Here is a 17,506-nt window from a genome sequence, read left to right on the forward strand (position 1 = left end):
CACACTCCCCTTCTGATTATCCTGCTTTAGGGCTCAATACACCACCCTCCTTTCTCAATATTTAGCAGCTTTTAGCTATTTGATGTAATCTACAGCTCGCTTGTCCAGATACTTTCTTAATGTTTGGGTTATTTAAATAACAGTGAGAAACCCAACATTGAACTGTCAGGTTTAAGATCTACTTTCCTCATTCTCTTTTACTAATTTCCCAGCGAAAAAAAAAATCAGAAACTACTGGATTCCTGCAAGGTACTGTTTACTAGTAGGAGAGTAAACCAGCACGGTATAACAGGGAATTTTTTATCTAGCCACAGGGTAAAGTTTGTTTTGGAGTTCTATTCTTTATAAAAGCAAATACTTTAAAAATGAAACCAAAATTCTCACTCTGGGGAATCACTGTTTGACAGTAGCTCCAGAGACCTTCCTCCATCTTCAATCACCATTCAAACTCCCCAAATACCTAAACATCAGCCTAAAAGTCCTGGAACACTTTTTTTCTTGTCTATTTTTCCATTAGCTCCTGCCTTGCCTACCCTTCTCATTGTTGCTCAAAACACACACCACCCAATTCTGTCTCCTCTTTAGTCTGATTCTCCAGTAACTGCAAACACATTTAAAAGCCCAAGAACAAGAGAAAACCCATGCTTCCCTGCACAGCCCTCCAAACCAAGGCTGTGTGCTACTCTAACACAAGGCGGTCCCTTTTCTTTTATCCTCACAGAGTAATTCAACCAAAGCAAGAACAATTTCTCTTGCTGCTGCCTGTGGAAGCACATGAAATTAATTTTGCACCCTGCATACTTGATTAAGGGGTTGTTCACCACCAGCACAGCCATAAAGCCAAGGGCATGAGCGTTTTCTAAACCACATTCTGCAGTGCAGTACTATACGTTTGAGAGTTCACTGTCATCTGTGGAGACTCAGATGAAAAGCCCTCGTTACACAAGTGAAAATACCTTAGATCATTTTGGCACAGGGTAGCCTAAGAAAGGAACAGCAAAAGTCTTAAGTGTCAGCTCTGAGACTCAGTCAAACAAAAAAGTAGATTAAAATCATAAAACAAATTCCCTGCTTTTATCTCTCAGTATTTGTTTTCACAACATGAAGGTCACACACACATCTTACCCCACCATGCCCATTTGACAACAAACAAGACCTTCTCTCTGGTAACAGATCCTCCATAAATGAAGAGCTGTCTCTTTCATTTGTCATGTTATAGTATGCAAGAACAGAGGGGAAAAAAAATAAACGACCTGTTGCTTTTATAAAGCATCAGTGAATTACCCAGCCGACTCGCTGAACAGCACAGAGCAGGTAGCAATGGGGGTCTACAGTAAACTGGGAAGTGTCCATTTTTTAATTCCTGTAATCAGATCATCATGAAACAGACACAAGATTAGATGACCAAATTTTATTCTCCTCTTTTTTTTAAGTCTGAAAATAAAACACCTCCAGTTCATTTGGACAGTGGCACATTTTCTAACGGGGCTGAAAAATAACTGGAATTTCTATTGACTTCTGCTTGTGAAGCAGCACCTTCCAAGTGGCTATAGAAGCTCTGCAAATGAGGTTTTGAGCTTGTTTTCCCCATGAAGAAAGTCTAGAAATGCTGTTTGACATTACCAATGGCTTCAGTTTCACTGTTTGTTGCCAACAAAGCAAACTTTTAAGTGCCAGCAGTTCAAGGGCAGAAGATTTTGCTGGAACAGCTTAACAGATCACAGATATATTGGAAATGCAAGTCAAATGCAGCAGGGTGAAAAGATAGAAAGTATGTAATAACACTTGTGGAAATGTAAACACCTTAACTTCTCTCCTCACTGGACTACATCATGCACAAGCCTGAGCTTACCCAAGTGAAAATACAGCTGGAGAAGAAAGTTTGAACAGTCATAGTAACCTATGAAGAGCTGGGAAGTAATATTAATCCTAACACAATAATATCATATGAACACAACTCATCTCCAGTTACAGTTTTGAACAGCAGGTCAAATGACTCATTAAAAAAAATTGCCACTTTTTAAAATGAGAAATAAATCTTCAGAAGTCATTGATCTGCTTATCTTTCTGAACCATTCGAAGCTAAGTCTAAACCAGATGAAGCAAGAGTAATTATTCACTCAGCTCGAGCTTCAAGCAATGAAGAACTCCTTTTAGGCACATGTACGTTGACAATAACAAACTCATTGTTTGTAAACCTTCAAAACTTAAAAAAAGCAGCAATTGCAGAGAAAAAAACCCAACAAAACCACTGTACTTACTGGAAAGGACTGTCGTGAGGAAGATGTAGTCAGAAAAAGAAATGAGTCCACATTCTCCAAGTGCATAAAATATGCTGTCCTCATCAGCAAACTTCTCTCGCTCCTGGGATAATTTCTACTTATTCATCCGATCCACACCCCAAAAAGAGAAAATAAAACAATTGATTAAACAGAGAAATGGAAAGCTTTATCTGTGTTCTTACCACCAACAAGCCATTCCACGTACACACATCCCTACTATCTCCATTCACATTCAGTGGACCTTTTCCAGCCTTCAAATCTGTCAGAAATGCTCTGCAAAGATCAGCGCTTCCCCATCTCAAATGAGGGATTGCACATTATTAAATGGTTTAGCCTAGCTGAAATACAGATAAATAAAACTGTATCAATTTTGCTTAAAATTGTCTGAGTCTTTAAGAGATGAGTGTTATGAGAGTCAGGTTTTTTAATAAAGGATTCAAAAAGGAAATTACTGTATTTCACTAATAGTCTTTCAGTTTTACTTTGTTGTAGCAGCAACCAAGAAAGAACTATTTCACAAGACTATAAAGGCCGATCAAAGTTATCAAAAATGTGTAGTTATCAGAAGCACACGATTCGGGAGTGTGTTTAGCAAGCTCACTAGGATGACCAGGACCCACATCATTCTCAGTCTCTCTCTCTTTTACTCCAGATCTTTTTCAACATCTTGTTTTAATAGAAAATACCACGTTTTGTCAGCTCGTATCCTTTACTAAGCTCAAATCTGAGTCCCTTTGATCTGCAGAACCTTCAAAGACTGAAAAGGATCCACAAAACTGTTAGGAAATCCACACTGGCAACCCACTTTGAGAACACAGCAAGAGGCGGCACACGCGCACACACACACACACAAAGGAAAATGAAATTAATATAAAGGAGAGTAGCCATGGATGAGGTTATTCCACAGAAACCAGGTCATGCAAGCACAGAAGCATGGTGAAAGCAAGGCTGAATTTAGGAACAGTTTTAGGAAAAACCACTGACAAAACACCACCACACGAGGGTCCAGCTACACAACTGTCCCCCACCGTTACCTCTGTCTAGCGGAGATCCCATCATATACAATATAAAGGAAAGAAAACCGGTTAACCAACAATAAAATAAGCAGGCAAAATATAACATCAAGTTGAACGGTTAGACTTGCAAAGAGCAAGAAGGTTTTGAAGCAATCAGGTCGTTGCTTTGACCTGGCGCCGCTAAGAAGCCTAAGTAGACATCCCAGCAAGAGTCAGCGTGTAGCCTCTCCAGGTCAGACCCACTGTCTGCAGCTGATGCCTCTCATCCACCTCAGGTTACTTTTTTTTTTGAGAGAGAACTCACCATTGTATGTGACTGCAGAGTGGGGATGAGCTCAGCTAATAATTTAGATGAAAGTTTAACCCGTATCTGGCTTGGAAACCACAAGAAAAGAAACAAAAATAATCATATAGATCACCAAAAAACACAGTTTCCAGGGGAAAAAAGTTCAGCTGTATTGATCAAATAAAACTCTTCCCTGTATCTCTGCCTTAGCTATCTGGAGAGCACCAGGAATTTAATAAGAGACAAATCACTAACAGCAGACCACAAGCTAATGGCATTCATTCCACACAGGATAACTGCTATTTAGGCTTACGGGATACCAAGCTGAAGTATTATTTACTGGAAAAAAATCAAACATTTTTGCTTCCCCTTCCCATCAAGATGGAGCTGAAGCAAAATCACACCAATGCTTATGTTAAGGACAAATAAACAATGTCTGGTTTTCCTTTAAACTAAAAGGAGAATTTGTGGAGAAAGCAGTTTTCTGCAATTGCTGCCAGCGGTGTTGCCAGCAGCGTCTCACCTGCTCATGTGATTTATTGTCTCTTCCTCCGACTGGCTGTCTTCAGCAGCGTTTATCATAAACTAGCTATTAGCATCCTACTGCAGCCGCTCGAAGGATCCCACAAAAAAGTTCCAGAAGTTGGTTTATTAATTTTTATGGGTTTCTTTACTGCGCTTAAAATTCCTAGTCGACAAACAGCTCAAAATATTCCTCACAAAGCTGAAAACCACACCCATAGACTAACAGTAAAAAAGGATATTAAGTTAGCTGCTCTCTGAAACACAAAGGTGTAGACAGATGGGAGGGAAAAGCATTTACTCATCTGCATCTTACTTCCAGCAAATAAAGTAAATTTTTAAAATTTCTTTATTTTAAACAAGCATCTACTTCTACATCTAACAACTGACCTGATAAGATTTTCAGGCTCCCAGCACTAGGAGAACAGAAATTTAAAAAAATTTACAACTCTCCTATTTATTTTCTTCTGGCTTACTGAGAAGCTGCATGTTTGATTGCTTTCCAAAAAGTACGTGGGAAGATTGCCCCACTACAGGAAAGGCTGAAAGTATCCTTCTCAGCAGTTGTTACCCACCATTAAACATTATATTCTACAGAATTACATTATAACCCCTGGGGGGAGGGAGGATATCAGTCTCCCTGCTTCACAAAGCATGATGTGCACTGTTGTGATTCCTCAAAATTCAAGGTGGAAAAACCCAAAGTCAGTCCTCGCTAACACCTAAAACCACTGTCTATAGACCTCGAGCTTCTTTTCCACATTCTACTTTCCTTCCAGCACACTCTACCACCCCTTCTAGCCAGAAAGGTACTTCATGGGATCAGAAAATGTAGCAAAAAATCATTTTCCAAGCCTCCATCCTCTTTTAGAGACATCATCTTCACAAATAAGTTATCCACACAATTTCAGGACAACTTTCACATTTCAATCCCGTTTGTATCTGAACACAAGCTAATTCTCAAAGTGTTCAAACAGTCAAATGTCTTCCATTTAAGAAATTTTTTCTATGCTAAATCTATTCCCAAGACCAGAGTAACTGATTAAGATCACTCAGCACACCCGAAAAACATTCAAAACTGAGCATTCACAAGTGAGCAAGCCATGGCAGTTTACAGTTATGATGTATATTTTTTAATGAAGCAGTAGATTCATATTAAACAAGCACACAAACAAGCAAACATCCAAAGTAACACATAAAAATAAACCCAAATACACCATTGCTTTCGGCACAAACATGGCTGTGTAAGTTCAGTGAAAAGCCACCAGCCCAGTCTCCGTGGAATAAAACTTTTACAGGCATTCAGAGGATTATCTTACAATACCAAACATTGACAACAGGTAAAAAAGTAACATAATCAGATTTCAAAACACAAAGCTTGGTTTGCCCTTTCCAGCTCAGGCTCCAAGCCCAACAAAACAGCACCAGAACAGGGGCTGAACATACCAATAACAGCGACCAGCCTCCCCCAGACCTGTGTGCTCTATGAAACCAAGCTGCAGCCATATACAGGCAACTCCCCAGACCTGTGTTACAGGCTGGCTGCACGCAAGCAAAACACCCAAAGATATCACACAAACTTCACATATTGTAACCCAAAACTTATCTACTGCTGGAGCCTCCCTCGAGAGAGGTACATGGTACAGCTTCCAGGTACAAAGCATTTGTGGGGAAAAAACCTCCCACTGATTCCTTCCATTCCTCGCCAAATATTACCTTTCTTTTGGATTTTAAAATTGTTTTCCCAGGTATGAGTGAAGAGTGAAATGTTACTACTGAATTATGCAAATCTGAAAAAAAATTAGTTTTGCAAGTTAAGGGATGCCTTCTCTGCAAAGGCAGAGAGGGATGCAAGGTGCTGGTGTTTGCTCTGCATTCCTAACGCGCATTTAGAAAAGCTTCATCAGCTAAACCCTTGCAGCTCCACTTCATTTTGCATTTCAGAAACTACTTTATGACCAGCGTTTAATTTGCCACTTTGGGAAGAACACATTCTTGGTAAATCACTTAGGAGTCCACAGTTTGTGTTTCAATCTGGAGGAGAAAACACACTTTCAGCACATTTACTCACATAGCTTGTTTACGTTTCAACATCACCTTTGTACTTATATGCACCAAACCTTCAGGAATTTATCAGCCTTATGTGACGACTCAACAGTGACCTATGCCTTCCAACATGACAACAAAATAAATATCAAAGTGCATGCAAGATAACAAGTATTTCTCCAGAACCAGAATGAAATTTTGTAAATTAGTAAGGAATTTCAGATGAAGCATAACCATCTTTTATTGACAAATGTCCTCATACCCAGTTTGCTCCTTTTTAAAAGAAATACTTTAAGGTCACCAATACTGTGTAAGCAAATACAAAACCATGAATGTTCCAAACAGTGAAGTCACCTTGTTGCAAAGCAATTCTCTTTCAGTCCCAACTGACCACCTTCAGTTACACAAACCATTTAAAAGGCTCTATTAACCTATTTCTTTTACGGTTAGCTGTAAACATATAGGAAAAGAAGTCAATATGCTGTATGTTCAGTCTTAAAAAGAAATTCTCTTTTCCACGGTGGGAGTTTCCAAAATATCTGTGTTACAAGTTTGCCTAATACAGACAATTTCTTTCCTCATTTCTGAATTTTCTGGCTTTATAAGCTAAAGATGACCCTCCATATTACTGTAATTTTGGGATACTTAGCTCTACAAATGAAACCTAAGAAGAGACAAAACCCCCCACATTAGTACTTGTGCACGTAACATTAAGCAGTACCCATAGACATGACGTGCTATTAGTCCTGCTCGCACGTGGCTTGATACGTTAGACTTAAAACAGTACCCCTATAAATAAAAATTATTAGAAACCCTTTTAAGGATGGGAAAACAAATATTTTCACAAAATTTACTGGACAATTCATTTAACAAATGCATGTTAAACACTCTTTAGCACCTACCACATGTATTGTTTGACATCTTTAAAAATATCAGCTAGCATCTGCCATCTCATTAGCGCTACACAACATTTAAACGCGCCGCGATGCAGCTCCTATTTGTCTGGTCCAGCAGAGCACTGTGCTGGCACAGACTACCACAGCTCCTTCCTGAGCAGGACTGTTTAAAATCCGGGGAAATATACGCCGAGACACTTGCTGACTAATGCGTTTCCAGCAGATGCTCTATTAGTCTATCACACAAGATAGAGAAGGGAAAACCCTTAAGAAACACCAGTGAAAATACCAGCAATACAGCTTGCTGCAGTAACTAAAAATATTAATGCTTTGAACTCTGTCTGCATCAAAATGCTGACCTGGAGGCTCTGAAACGAGGGAGATTTTTGATTTTTGCTCATTTTTTTGAAGATTTTAAAGAACCAAAGTAATGTATTTAGAGATTTCATGACAACTGATGTTGGCACCTCACTACCTACATCAAGAAAACAGAAATAAAGATACAAAAAGGCTTTCGGATACAGATTTAAAAATGGAGTCTTTCAGCCCAGATGTTCAAAAGCCCTTTAGGGAAAAATGTGCAGGGGAAGTGGCTCCATGCTATGAAACAAGGACAAAAACAAAGGATAAAAAAAGGACTTGGGGGAGAGTAGAGGGATTTGGGGTTTTTAAAGCAGGCTTTATCATGTGGATGCAAAATCAGTCATTTTGGATGCACCGCCTGGGATTTTTTCCTACCACTTTTTATATATCACTAAAGAAGAAAAAACTGTTTAAGGTTCTGATGGAAACAGCACAAGGACTTTCTGAAACTCATAAACCTCTTTTTGCAGTGGAAAAGTTCATGGTATCATTCCTAGTGGCTCTAGATAGTTTACTATGAAGTCTACATACTAACACAGGCAAACGCAAACAGATTCTGCACAGCAAATCATGCTGGGTGATTGTTAGCATTGTTAGGAAAAAGCCTAATATATACTGTTGGCAGATAAATACTGCTGTCTATGACCTTTCTAGAGTATTTTTTTAACAAAGAGTTTTCTAAAAACCTTAGATTTGGGGGTTATTTTATCTGTATATATACACAGGGAGCAAAAATACAGAGCTGTACATGGATGAAGTTGTTCTGCATACTCTCTCCCTCTGAATTTGAATTTGAACACATACAGAGAATGAAAACATTGGCAGCAATTATTACTATAGGTGGTCTCCTGAGACTGGAAAGAGAAATCTGCATTCCCTCCTTCCAGCAAGGCTGTAAATATTCATCATCTTTAAAACAAACGGCACCTGAAATGCAAGGCCAGCATTCTGTACGACCAAGAAAAAAATGACACAGACTTTCGCGACCCTTCGCAGGCAGCAGACCGACTCATGCAAGGGAGAAACCCCTGCTGGAAAAGCAAATAGGAAATGCCTCGGAAAAGGGACAGTCTATACTTCTGCTCCCTTCCGCTGTGCTGTCTCAGACCTCCGCAGGGTAATAAAATCACAATCTGTAGGACCACAGCAGCATTCGTCATGGAAATTTGATGGGGGAGGATTAAAATTAAGTCCTTGATGTCTCACATTATGCTTCTAAAATGAGCTGACTTTTGACACCTTTGAATTTAAATGGCTGTTTAGGTCTCCAGATGGAAATCAGGATACTGCTTTCCCTTGTCTCAGCTCACATTACCAAGATGAACTCGTTATGTTGATAATGCACGCTGCTCGTTCACTCTGGTAAAAATTCCAGTGTCAAAGTACATGAGAAAAATAATAATTCTGTATAGAAAGCAAGCATTAAACATTGGCTCATATGATGAGATTGGGGCCACACACTCAGTACTAATCACTCACCAAATGAGTGAAAGGGGTCTGAGGAAAATCCACATGTTATCATGTAGAAATTGTCACCACACTCGCAAATGGTTTAAGGAACCAAAGTAAGATACAACTAAAAACCTTGCCATTCCCTTTTACTCTCTCACTCTTTTCTTCTACACCTGCTTCTCCCATCCAGACCTGCCCTTCTTCTGTAGTCAATGAGGTTAGACATCTCCTAAAACATTCCCTCCCACCCTGCTCTGTCCATCCTCCACCCCTCTCCCCTTCTGCCTGGTAACTTCACATTCCCCAAGGACTGCATTTTCAGAGGTCAATTTTTATCCCTTAAGTATTAAGCATTAATCTAATGGCAGCAAAACTACCAAAGAAAGCCAAAAATGATCCCATAAACCACTTCTTGATGAAAAGACTGCATACATCCACTAAGGGCACTTTGTCACCAAATTGCTTATTTTTTGCTAAATTCCCCTATGGATTTCACTATGGTCACAAAGCTACAGGGCAAACTGAAAGTATTTAGAGTACATTTCCCCCTCTGCTTACTAATACTGAATAAACTTCCCTCTGCTTTCTAGTTCCTTTTCCTAGAAATCATCTTATGAACTACAGCGTCTAAACATCTTCTTCCTCAAATATTCTTTAACATACTTCACCCTACATAGTTCTGTAACCTGAAAAACTCAAGAAAGTTTGCAAAAATATCCTTCCCCGAACTTGCACACCTTCAAATACATGGCATTTCCCCACAGCATTTGGCCAGAGAAACGCCTGTCCTTTCTCACAGAAAAAAACTAACTTTGTGGCCTCGAGTAGAAAATGCCATTTTCCAACAGGGCCAGCTCTATCACAGTCTCATCAAGCTGCAAAATAAGTCAGAAGTCTCAAAAGACACCGTGAAAATAGGAGGACAGGGAGATACACATTTGAGCTTTACTCAAAAATGTTCCCGTTAATAAAGCCATGTATTAACGGCTACCCTGAGGACTGTACTCTTAACAAGCCAAGTTCAAGTATTCTGAAATAAATTCCCTAGGCTGAGGATCAAGGAGAGGATTCAGAATTATTTATTAAAGGAGCGGGGAGAAGGGGTGAGCATACACTGTCCCTTTTACATGAAAAGTGCACATTATGAGGTCTGAAGCACAAACTAATCAAAGCACATGCTGTCTGCTTTGTACCTGCCAGAAATCCTGGTGGAAGGGGAGAGGGTTAGAAAAGGGAAGAAAACGAGGGAATGCTTGGTTACACCAAAAAAACAAACCATAGTTAGAATAAAGACACAAATATCAGAAATATTAGCAGCTGAAAGAAACACCCACCAGGTACCTAGAAACCAGAATAAAAGAGGTCATACAGCAACCAGAACATTTTAGTAGTATGCGCCAAATGAGCCCTGTGAAAACGAGCAACAGAATTAGCAGTACAAAATGCAACAGCAAGTAGAGCTCTGTCAAAACCAAAATACATCACGAACATTCGATAGAGGAGGTAGGAAAGGCAGCGTGTTCTGTACGTGGACGGAAAGCAATCCAGGTGTCCACAGGGAAGTTTGTGCACCATGCGTTTACCTGTGTTACAAGCAATTAAGTATTTCCTTTGATGAAATCTGTTTTTATTAAAAACAAGAGAAGAATTTGCAAATCACTGTCCACACAGGTCCCAGTAAACAGGGAAAAGCACTGAGGAACACAAAAGTAACTCAAAACTGCTAACCAAAGCAGATGGGAGGGCCAGGTTTGGCCTGGGAGGAGGAAGCTAGCAAGCAAAGAAACCCACGGACATGGACAGTGGCATCAGCAAAGAAAGTCAAGAGAAAAAACGTGTCAGCTCAGCTCAGATTTGTTGACGACCTGCAATAAACTGCATTTCTGCTTTTTTCCACAAAGGGCCACAGGCAGGAGTTGTCTCCTGACAGTTTGTTATGATGCTTTTGGGGACGGCAGAGGAACATTCATACACATGAGCGTAAGGCTATTATCTATGTAAGAAGATGCCTCTTGGTAATTATGTAAATACTACCTGCACTGAGATCAGAAGGTGAAGGAGTCCAAAAGCAGGAAATCTGAAATCGGACAGTGACATTTTACATGGATTATAGACTGGGATAGCTGAATGCTTCAAGGTATCTCCAAGCAAGCCACAACCTAAACTCAACAGCTCAAACTGCTGACACTGGGGACTCATTTATTTCAAACAGTCTTACAACAGACATTGGCAAGACCTCATGGATTTAGAGGACTCCTCACCTGCATTCATTGCACCTAAGCTAGAGAAAGTACTGAGTATCCTTCTTGGTTAACAGGCTTGGTAAATCAACTGCACATGCACTTTACGCTACTATTTACTGAATTGCAATAGCTTGCTTTTGTGAAGGTATCATTTAGAGTTGCACCCTTTTGAATGAACGTTTCACAGGCACTTGAAGATCGCAGGAGCTCAGAGTTCTGATCTATAGTTTGGCTCCTGAATGACAGCAGGACTTTGAGCTTGCCTCACTTGCTGCAAGTCTGAGTCTACATCACTCTGGTGGAAGTCTCACAATCCAGCCTTAGTTCATACACAAAACAAAGGACCCCAGAAATTCAGGCTAATGAAGAAAGGCTCCCTTTTACCCCTCTTTCAAACGTGGCAGCAAGATCCCTCAATCCACTACAACAACCTGTATGAAGGATGGTCCTTCTACCTCCAAGTCCTTTTCATAAGGATCCTTCCTGAGAACACTTTTCCAGCCTCCTCTGCTCCTCAGATGCTCTTTAAAAATCATCTGGCAAGAAATCTTCCTCCTGAGCTGACTCCCAGCAACTCTTCTTTAATAGACACACACCTCCAGTTACAGGGCTCTGGCAGATAAGTGTAGCTTAAGCTAATCGTTGTACTGGTCCATCATACAAGCCTGCACTATGCAGTGGAAGCGAATTTCAGATGTTTTACTGTCCTTCACAGAAACTATTCAAAGTCTTCTCCTTTTCCTTCATTTTGCTATTGCTCTGCGTTACTCTATGGCATCTCCAAACATCTAGAGATGTAAATATAAATGCTGGCAGGAAATACTTTATTCATAAATTTAATTAGAGGGCATTGAAAGCCTCTATAATTACTTCCTGCAGCAATGGTAGCAGAAGGGTAAGCTGTCGCTGGTAGCTTACAGGCTTTTGTTCGTATTAAGCAGTAGCAAGAAATTTTCCCCGCAGGAGAACAAAAAGAGCAAGTCAGGTGTATTCTGTATTAAACTAATAAGCCATCTAGGGTGTTTTTTCCTAAATAGGCTAGAGGTCTCTTAAAAGCACTACAGCTTACCTTTGGTGGGAACGCCCAACCACACAAAGATGGATCTATGCTGTGCACCCACCACATCCATTTTCTGCCTCTGCTCCCACTTTTACACTAGGCTGCACTGCCAAAAGCTCAGCTGCAGCACGCCTGGGAGCTCCCCCACGCTGGCTTACCAGGATGGGGACTGCACCGCAGGACCCAGGTGTCAGGGCATGATTTTGCTCTGAACAGGGTGGATATGCAGCTCGCGCTTTAGAGGAACACCACTAACAGCATGGCTTTTTTTTCTTTGAGAGATTAAGCTTTTCAATCAATAATGCATAAGCCAAAAAAAGCAAACAGGGCATGAAAAAAGAAAATTTTAAACAATCTGTATTACAACCACTGTAACGTTAATAAAGCTTATGCTGCATTACATGTGCTAAGATACATAATTCTATTTAGTGAAAGCTTATTCATCACTATCATCTTGCTAACCAAGATGCATGTAAAATGATGGAACAGTACAACGCCTCAGTTTGAAAGTCTGACACAGCAAGAACATCTCCACATTGCTCTCAGAAACGCTCTTTCTTAAGCCCTAACGAGCGTTCAGCAGTAGGGGAACAGCACATCTTCACTCCTTCTAACCAGAGGGAAGCTTTTCAAGATGGTAGGATGAAAGAAGGGACACCATGGGATCTGCCTCTGGCAGCCCTGAAAAGCACAGTGCTTCACAGATGGGTTAAAAAAGCATTGGCTTTCCCACAGCCAAAATGCCAGAGGAGGAAAGATGCACAGCGGAAACGGAGCAGATGAACAGCTGTGGTCACCTGCATGCCACAGCACCCTGAGCTACACATTAGATTGCGTCTATTCTCACACCAGCCTTTTGTTCAGGCCCAGTATGAACACTTTGAAATGTCTGCAGACTGATTAATATTTTTTTCCCCACTCTGAATGAATAGTAATCAATGCCTCTTTTCCTCTGCTTTCCAGAGCTTGCTTCCCTGGGGGAGAAACCACCACACTTAGACAAAAATGGAGCCAAGGACAGAGTTGCCTCCCCACACACTCAGCAGCAGCAGGTCAAAGAAAAGTATGAGTTCATGCTGGCAAACAGATCTGACCAAGGGTTTTTGCTGGATGAATGTCTCCTGGGTTTTTGGTCTTGTAATGAGTGAAGAAAAAGCATTTAGGCTCAAGTTACAGGAGCATTGTTCCCATTAATAAGGTAGTAACATTTACCTCCCTCTCCATCAACTCTATAGATTATCACTAGGAAGAAAGAGGGGCAGAAAGAAGAAAAAAAAACTGGTATTGTCTTCTCACCACATCATTCAATCACATGCACAGCAAGGTGCTTCAGAAACCCAATGCAATTACAGTACAGAGGCACATCACTCCATAAAATCCTTTGGCAAGACCAGTCTCGATCACCGCATGACAGCCAATTAGTTGTTTTGATGGTAGTTTTACATAAATAAAATTGGTTCTGTGAAAAAAGCAGCTCATACATCTGCTTACTGATGCTGTAACATTTACTTCTCAAACATACATGCTCAAAATTCACACTGATATTTTAAACATCATTCTGTAATATGTAATTAAAATGCAACTGACTACACAGCTGGTTCTATTCTTTTAACTAAATCTCTTCCTAAATTATTACTTGCATGCAACTCTGGGTATACATCTTTGCTTGGAACTAAAATTCATTCTCTTTTCTACTCTTCAGCCAGGATCTAGCCTGCAGATTCTCAGTACTTTTCAGTACCACAGCTTGCTTGTGTCCAACTGCTCTGAAACTCCTTTCACCTTAAAAATACAGAGGAAATTTCCAGTGAACAGGCCTATTACTTTCTGAGCACTTGCCTGCACCACAACTCCCATCACCTCTGCGCAACATTTGCAAGGATGCTCAGAGGAATGACGGACGTTTTACCCTTCTGCTTGAGCTCAGCAGCTTTGCCAATACACAGATGGAAAGCACCAGAAAGTCTCCAGGTAGAGGATGCTTTGATAACCCAAGAGGAAAATGTAGTTGGAAACTGGCAAGGAAGAAGAGATGCAGAAGGTTTTCATCCCTCAGGTGCTACTATGCAAGTGAAACTTGAATGAGTAAGGTCAGCTCTGCAGCACCTCAGTTGGTGCTTGACTGAGTAAAGACAGTGTTGTTTTTTAAAGTGAAACCCAAAGCAAGCAACAAAATGAGAACAAGATGCTATCAGACAAATCAATCTACTGTCAGCTTCTTTCATTTCCAAGGGAGAGCCAAGGCCAACTTATTTCTTACTCTCCTCGAATTATCCTCTCACCTGGACATTATCAGTACCCTAATAGCCACAGCCAGATTTAGCCAGTTCCAAAGTGTCTTTAAGCAGACAGCCAAGCAAACAAGAAGCTCTATTTCTTCATTTTCAACAGAACAAACTGCTTCTAGGGTGTTATTAGGCTGTGGAAAAACCAGGTCCCAGGAGAAGATAACAATAAAGTCCACTGCAGTATCCTAAATCTGCTGCCTCACTTTCGAGCTATCCAAACCACAGCATGTAGACATCCAAGTGCAGCACCGACATCTGTAAGTTATATAAAAAGCAATTTCACCCTGCTACAGGTCAGAGTAAAAGGTGGTTAGCGTGTAAGGCAAAGGCCATCTGTTCTTCACCCTTCAGCCAGCATAGATGTTCACCATGCTGAACGGCAAGATCCCCAGAGCATGGATGACGACGCACAGTCAAGCACGGTACCTCAAACACCCACTGTGGGTTTTCAACACCCCTGGGTGGTGACTGTGTCCATCGCAACCAAATGTGTTGCAAGTCAAGCCCTCAGTGCTGAGGGGCAGAAGAAGAGAAAGTTGAGTTCAGGAAAGGGATTGCCTTTGGATCGACTAGCCAATGAGAGAGGAATCGACCGCTCAGGAAAAGCAGAACAATTAGCAAAAAGAGTGTGGGATTCAGCATTTCCTCCCCAGATCCTGTTTATGCAAAGCCTAAGGGATAAATATGATTGCTTGACAAGATAAAATGAAGAATACTTTTTTTTTTTTTTTTTGTCATGAAAAGCAGACATTGGGTTTGTGGCAGGGGGAGAAGAAAACAAGTGTTCACAATACGCTTCGTAGTTTTATGCATCAAAACCAACTGCCAAAATACTACCTTCCAATTGTCTGTTTTCAAGCACAATCTCGCTCTGCTGCCTGGGTAACCAGAACACTTGTACACCACTGATGACAGGGACCCCAGGTATTTGATCACCTTCTGTCTTTACCTTCCTACTAAACACAAAACAACACAAGGAACTGCATGTGTTCAGCCCACACTGTGTTTATATAAAGCCTTAAATGCATTTTGTTCAGCATCGAGGCTTTTTGGAAGCGTCTGACACTATATGTTATGTACATGACTCAGCAACGAAGGGATCAGATTCTGATTTCCCTTTGGAAAAAAAAAAGAAGCTTTACTTTCAGATGATGCAGATGAAATTAAAATATTGCTAAAAGCTGGAGTACCATTATGTGACCACAGTGATATGATGCCAAATTAACTAACCTGTAGTTATCTGCATCAAGAAGTCGGTACGAGCTGCTAGTCCTAGGGCAAGAGTTGCCTTTACTGTACTCCTCCACACCAGGCGGATTTACAGTGTGGTTAATTGGGTCTCTGATTTGCATAACAACAGGTAGGATGCTGCGTGGCTCCACTTATGCAGGCAGACAAAACTAGATCAGAGCATCTTCAACATTTTACCAACACAAAGGGTGTGACAGCACAAACATCAAGAACAGTCGTGTACCACTGTAGGAAAGACCTAGGGTTCAAAAGTGGAACGGAGTAAGGCTGGCTGATAGGGGGGCAAATACATGCTTGGGATGCAGATTACACAAGAGTGTCTCCTTCCTTTAGGAATCTGGAGATGAGTCTGGAAGGGAAAGGCCAAGCGAGTTCCCCCAGAAACAGCATAACTTGTGGGGCTCTCCTACAGCCATGAAGAAGCAGCAAGGAAACGTGATTACAACCTATAATTTTCTGGCCTACCAGTGTATAAGAAGAGGCAGTATTTTGTCCATAAACATTAAAATAAGACCCCTTTAAGGAAATCTTTTTCTCATTCATTGTCATTACATGAAAAGCATTGCAATGTTCCTAAACAACCTAAAGCTCAAAAGAGAATACTTCAAATACTTCATTTAACTTACACCCACATGCAGGTAATAACTAAAGGACTCTAGGTTAAAAAAGCCATTGAATAATATACACTTAATAGTCTAACGTGCTCACCTTCCCATCATAGCGTTTCACTATAAATTGATCCAGGCCCAGGTCTGAAAGAGAAAAAAAAGACAAGATACTGTAAAAAATGCCCTTAGAGTGTAAAAGTAAGCATTTCTTGTGCTTTGTGTTTGAGTGGGGATTAGACAGCAAAATGCACTGTCTGAATAACATCAGTAGAAAGTATAAGGACACAGAAGGGAAATTATTTTCTTTTCGTGCATTTTGTACTTTATATTTTCATCATGAAAGACTATAAACTCACAGCATCAGTGAAGAATACCTCCTCCTAGCAGGGACAACAGGAATACAGCTCCCAGCACCTCTCAAGGGACTGCATTACCCATTCCAAAGCAGAAGATTTCTGCACTATTAACACGCAAACATTTCACTTGTGATGCCCCACGTAAATGCACGTTCATAAAACTCTTATTGTTTTTAAAAACACCTTTTGAATGGCTCACAAATTGGAAAAAAAAGAACTGTTTCCGTAATTGAGATACTCCCAAATAAATCCAAAACTTGTTCCTATTTTAGTATGAAATTGCTTGTAAATAGATTTTAAAGGAGACAAGTTGTAGCTGCATTTGTAAGAAGGTGAGTGCTTTAGCTGGAAGGACGTTTTGGAGAAAGGCAGGGAGAGGGGTTATTTATACCAGCAAATTCAATCTCTCCTATCATCACAAAATGTTTTTTTTATCTTGTAGAGAGGAAAAAAAAAAATCCTAGCATTTGCAGAGTTAAGACACAGAGATCTCAATCTAATCTGCAATGCCCAGAAGCGACATGTACACTGATGAAGGCACATACACGCAAGATGACAAAAATATTCAGGAAGATTAATTATCCGAACTTTGCAATCCAAAATCGGGAAGATGCACCCTGAGAGAAGACTGAATCAGAACTCAAACCCAGCACTTCCAGTAATTTGGGAGAGCACAGGCTGATTTTCTGTTCTCTGAGAAAAAAAGCCTTGAGAAGAGCTATGTCCCATGCATTTTCTGCCACTGTTTATCATAATTATCACATCATCATTTCAATTTACATTAGAAAAAAGATGGTAAAAACAAAATAAAACTTCTCCAACACCTGCTGCATCACC

General features: G+C 40.5%; 1 protein-coding gene across 4 annotated transcripts in view; it reads right to left on the bottom strand.

The window, feature by feature from the left end:
- The window catches only part of MICU1 (mitochondrial calcium uptake 1), a 114,401-nt gene that overhangs the window by 51,284 nt on the left and 45,611 nt on the right, over positions 1 to 17,506 (bottom strand). For 3 of the 4 annotated variants that reach the window (XM_075423189.1, XM_075423186.1, XM_075423187.1), the window contains exons 6-8: positions 16,414 to 16,457; positions 3,603 to 3,668; positions 2,262 to 2,376 (exon numbers count right to left, since the gene is read on the bottom strand). In XM_075423189.1, coding sequence (XP_075279304.1) covers positions 2,262 to 2,376; positions 3,603 to 3,668; positions 16,414 to 16,457 — 225 coding nt within the window. The remainder of the gene's footprint in view (positions 1 to 2,261; positions 2,377 to 3,602; positions 3,669 to 16,413; positions 16,458 to 17,506) is intronic. The other variant, XM_075423188.1, reaches the window with a different exon arrangement.

Source organism: Opisthocomus hoazin, chromosome 6, assembly GCF_030867145.1.
Source record: "Opisthocomus hoazin isolate bOpiHoa1 chromosome 6, bOpiHoa1.hap1, whole genome shotgun sequence".
In the NCBI taxonomy this organism is placed as follows: domain Eukaryota; kingdom Metazoa; phylum Chordata; class Aves; order Opisthocomiformes; family Opisthocomidae; genus Opisthocomus; species Opisthocomus hoazin.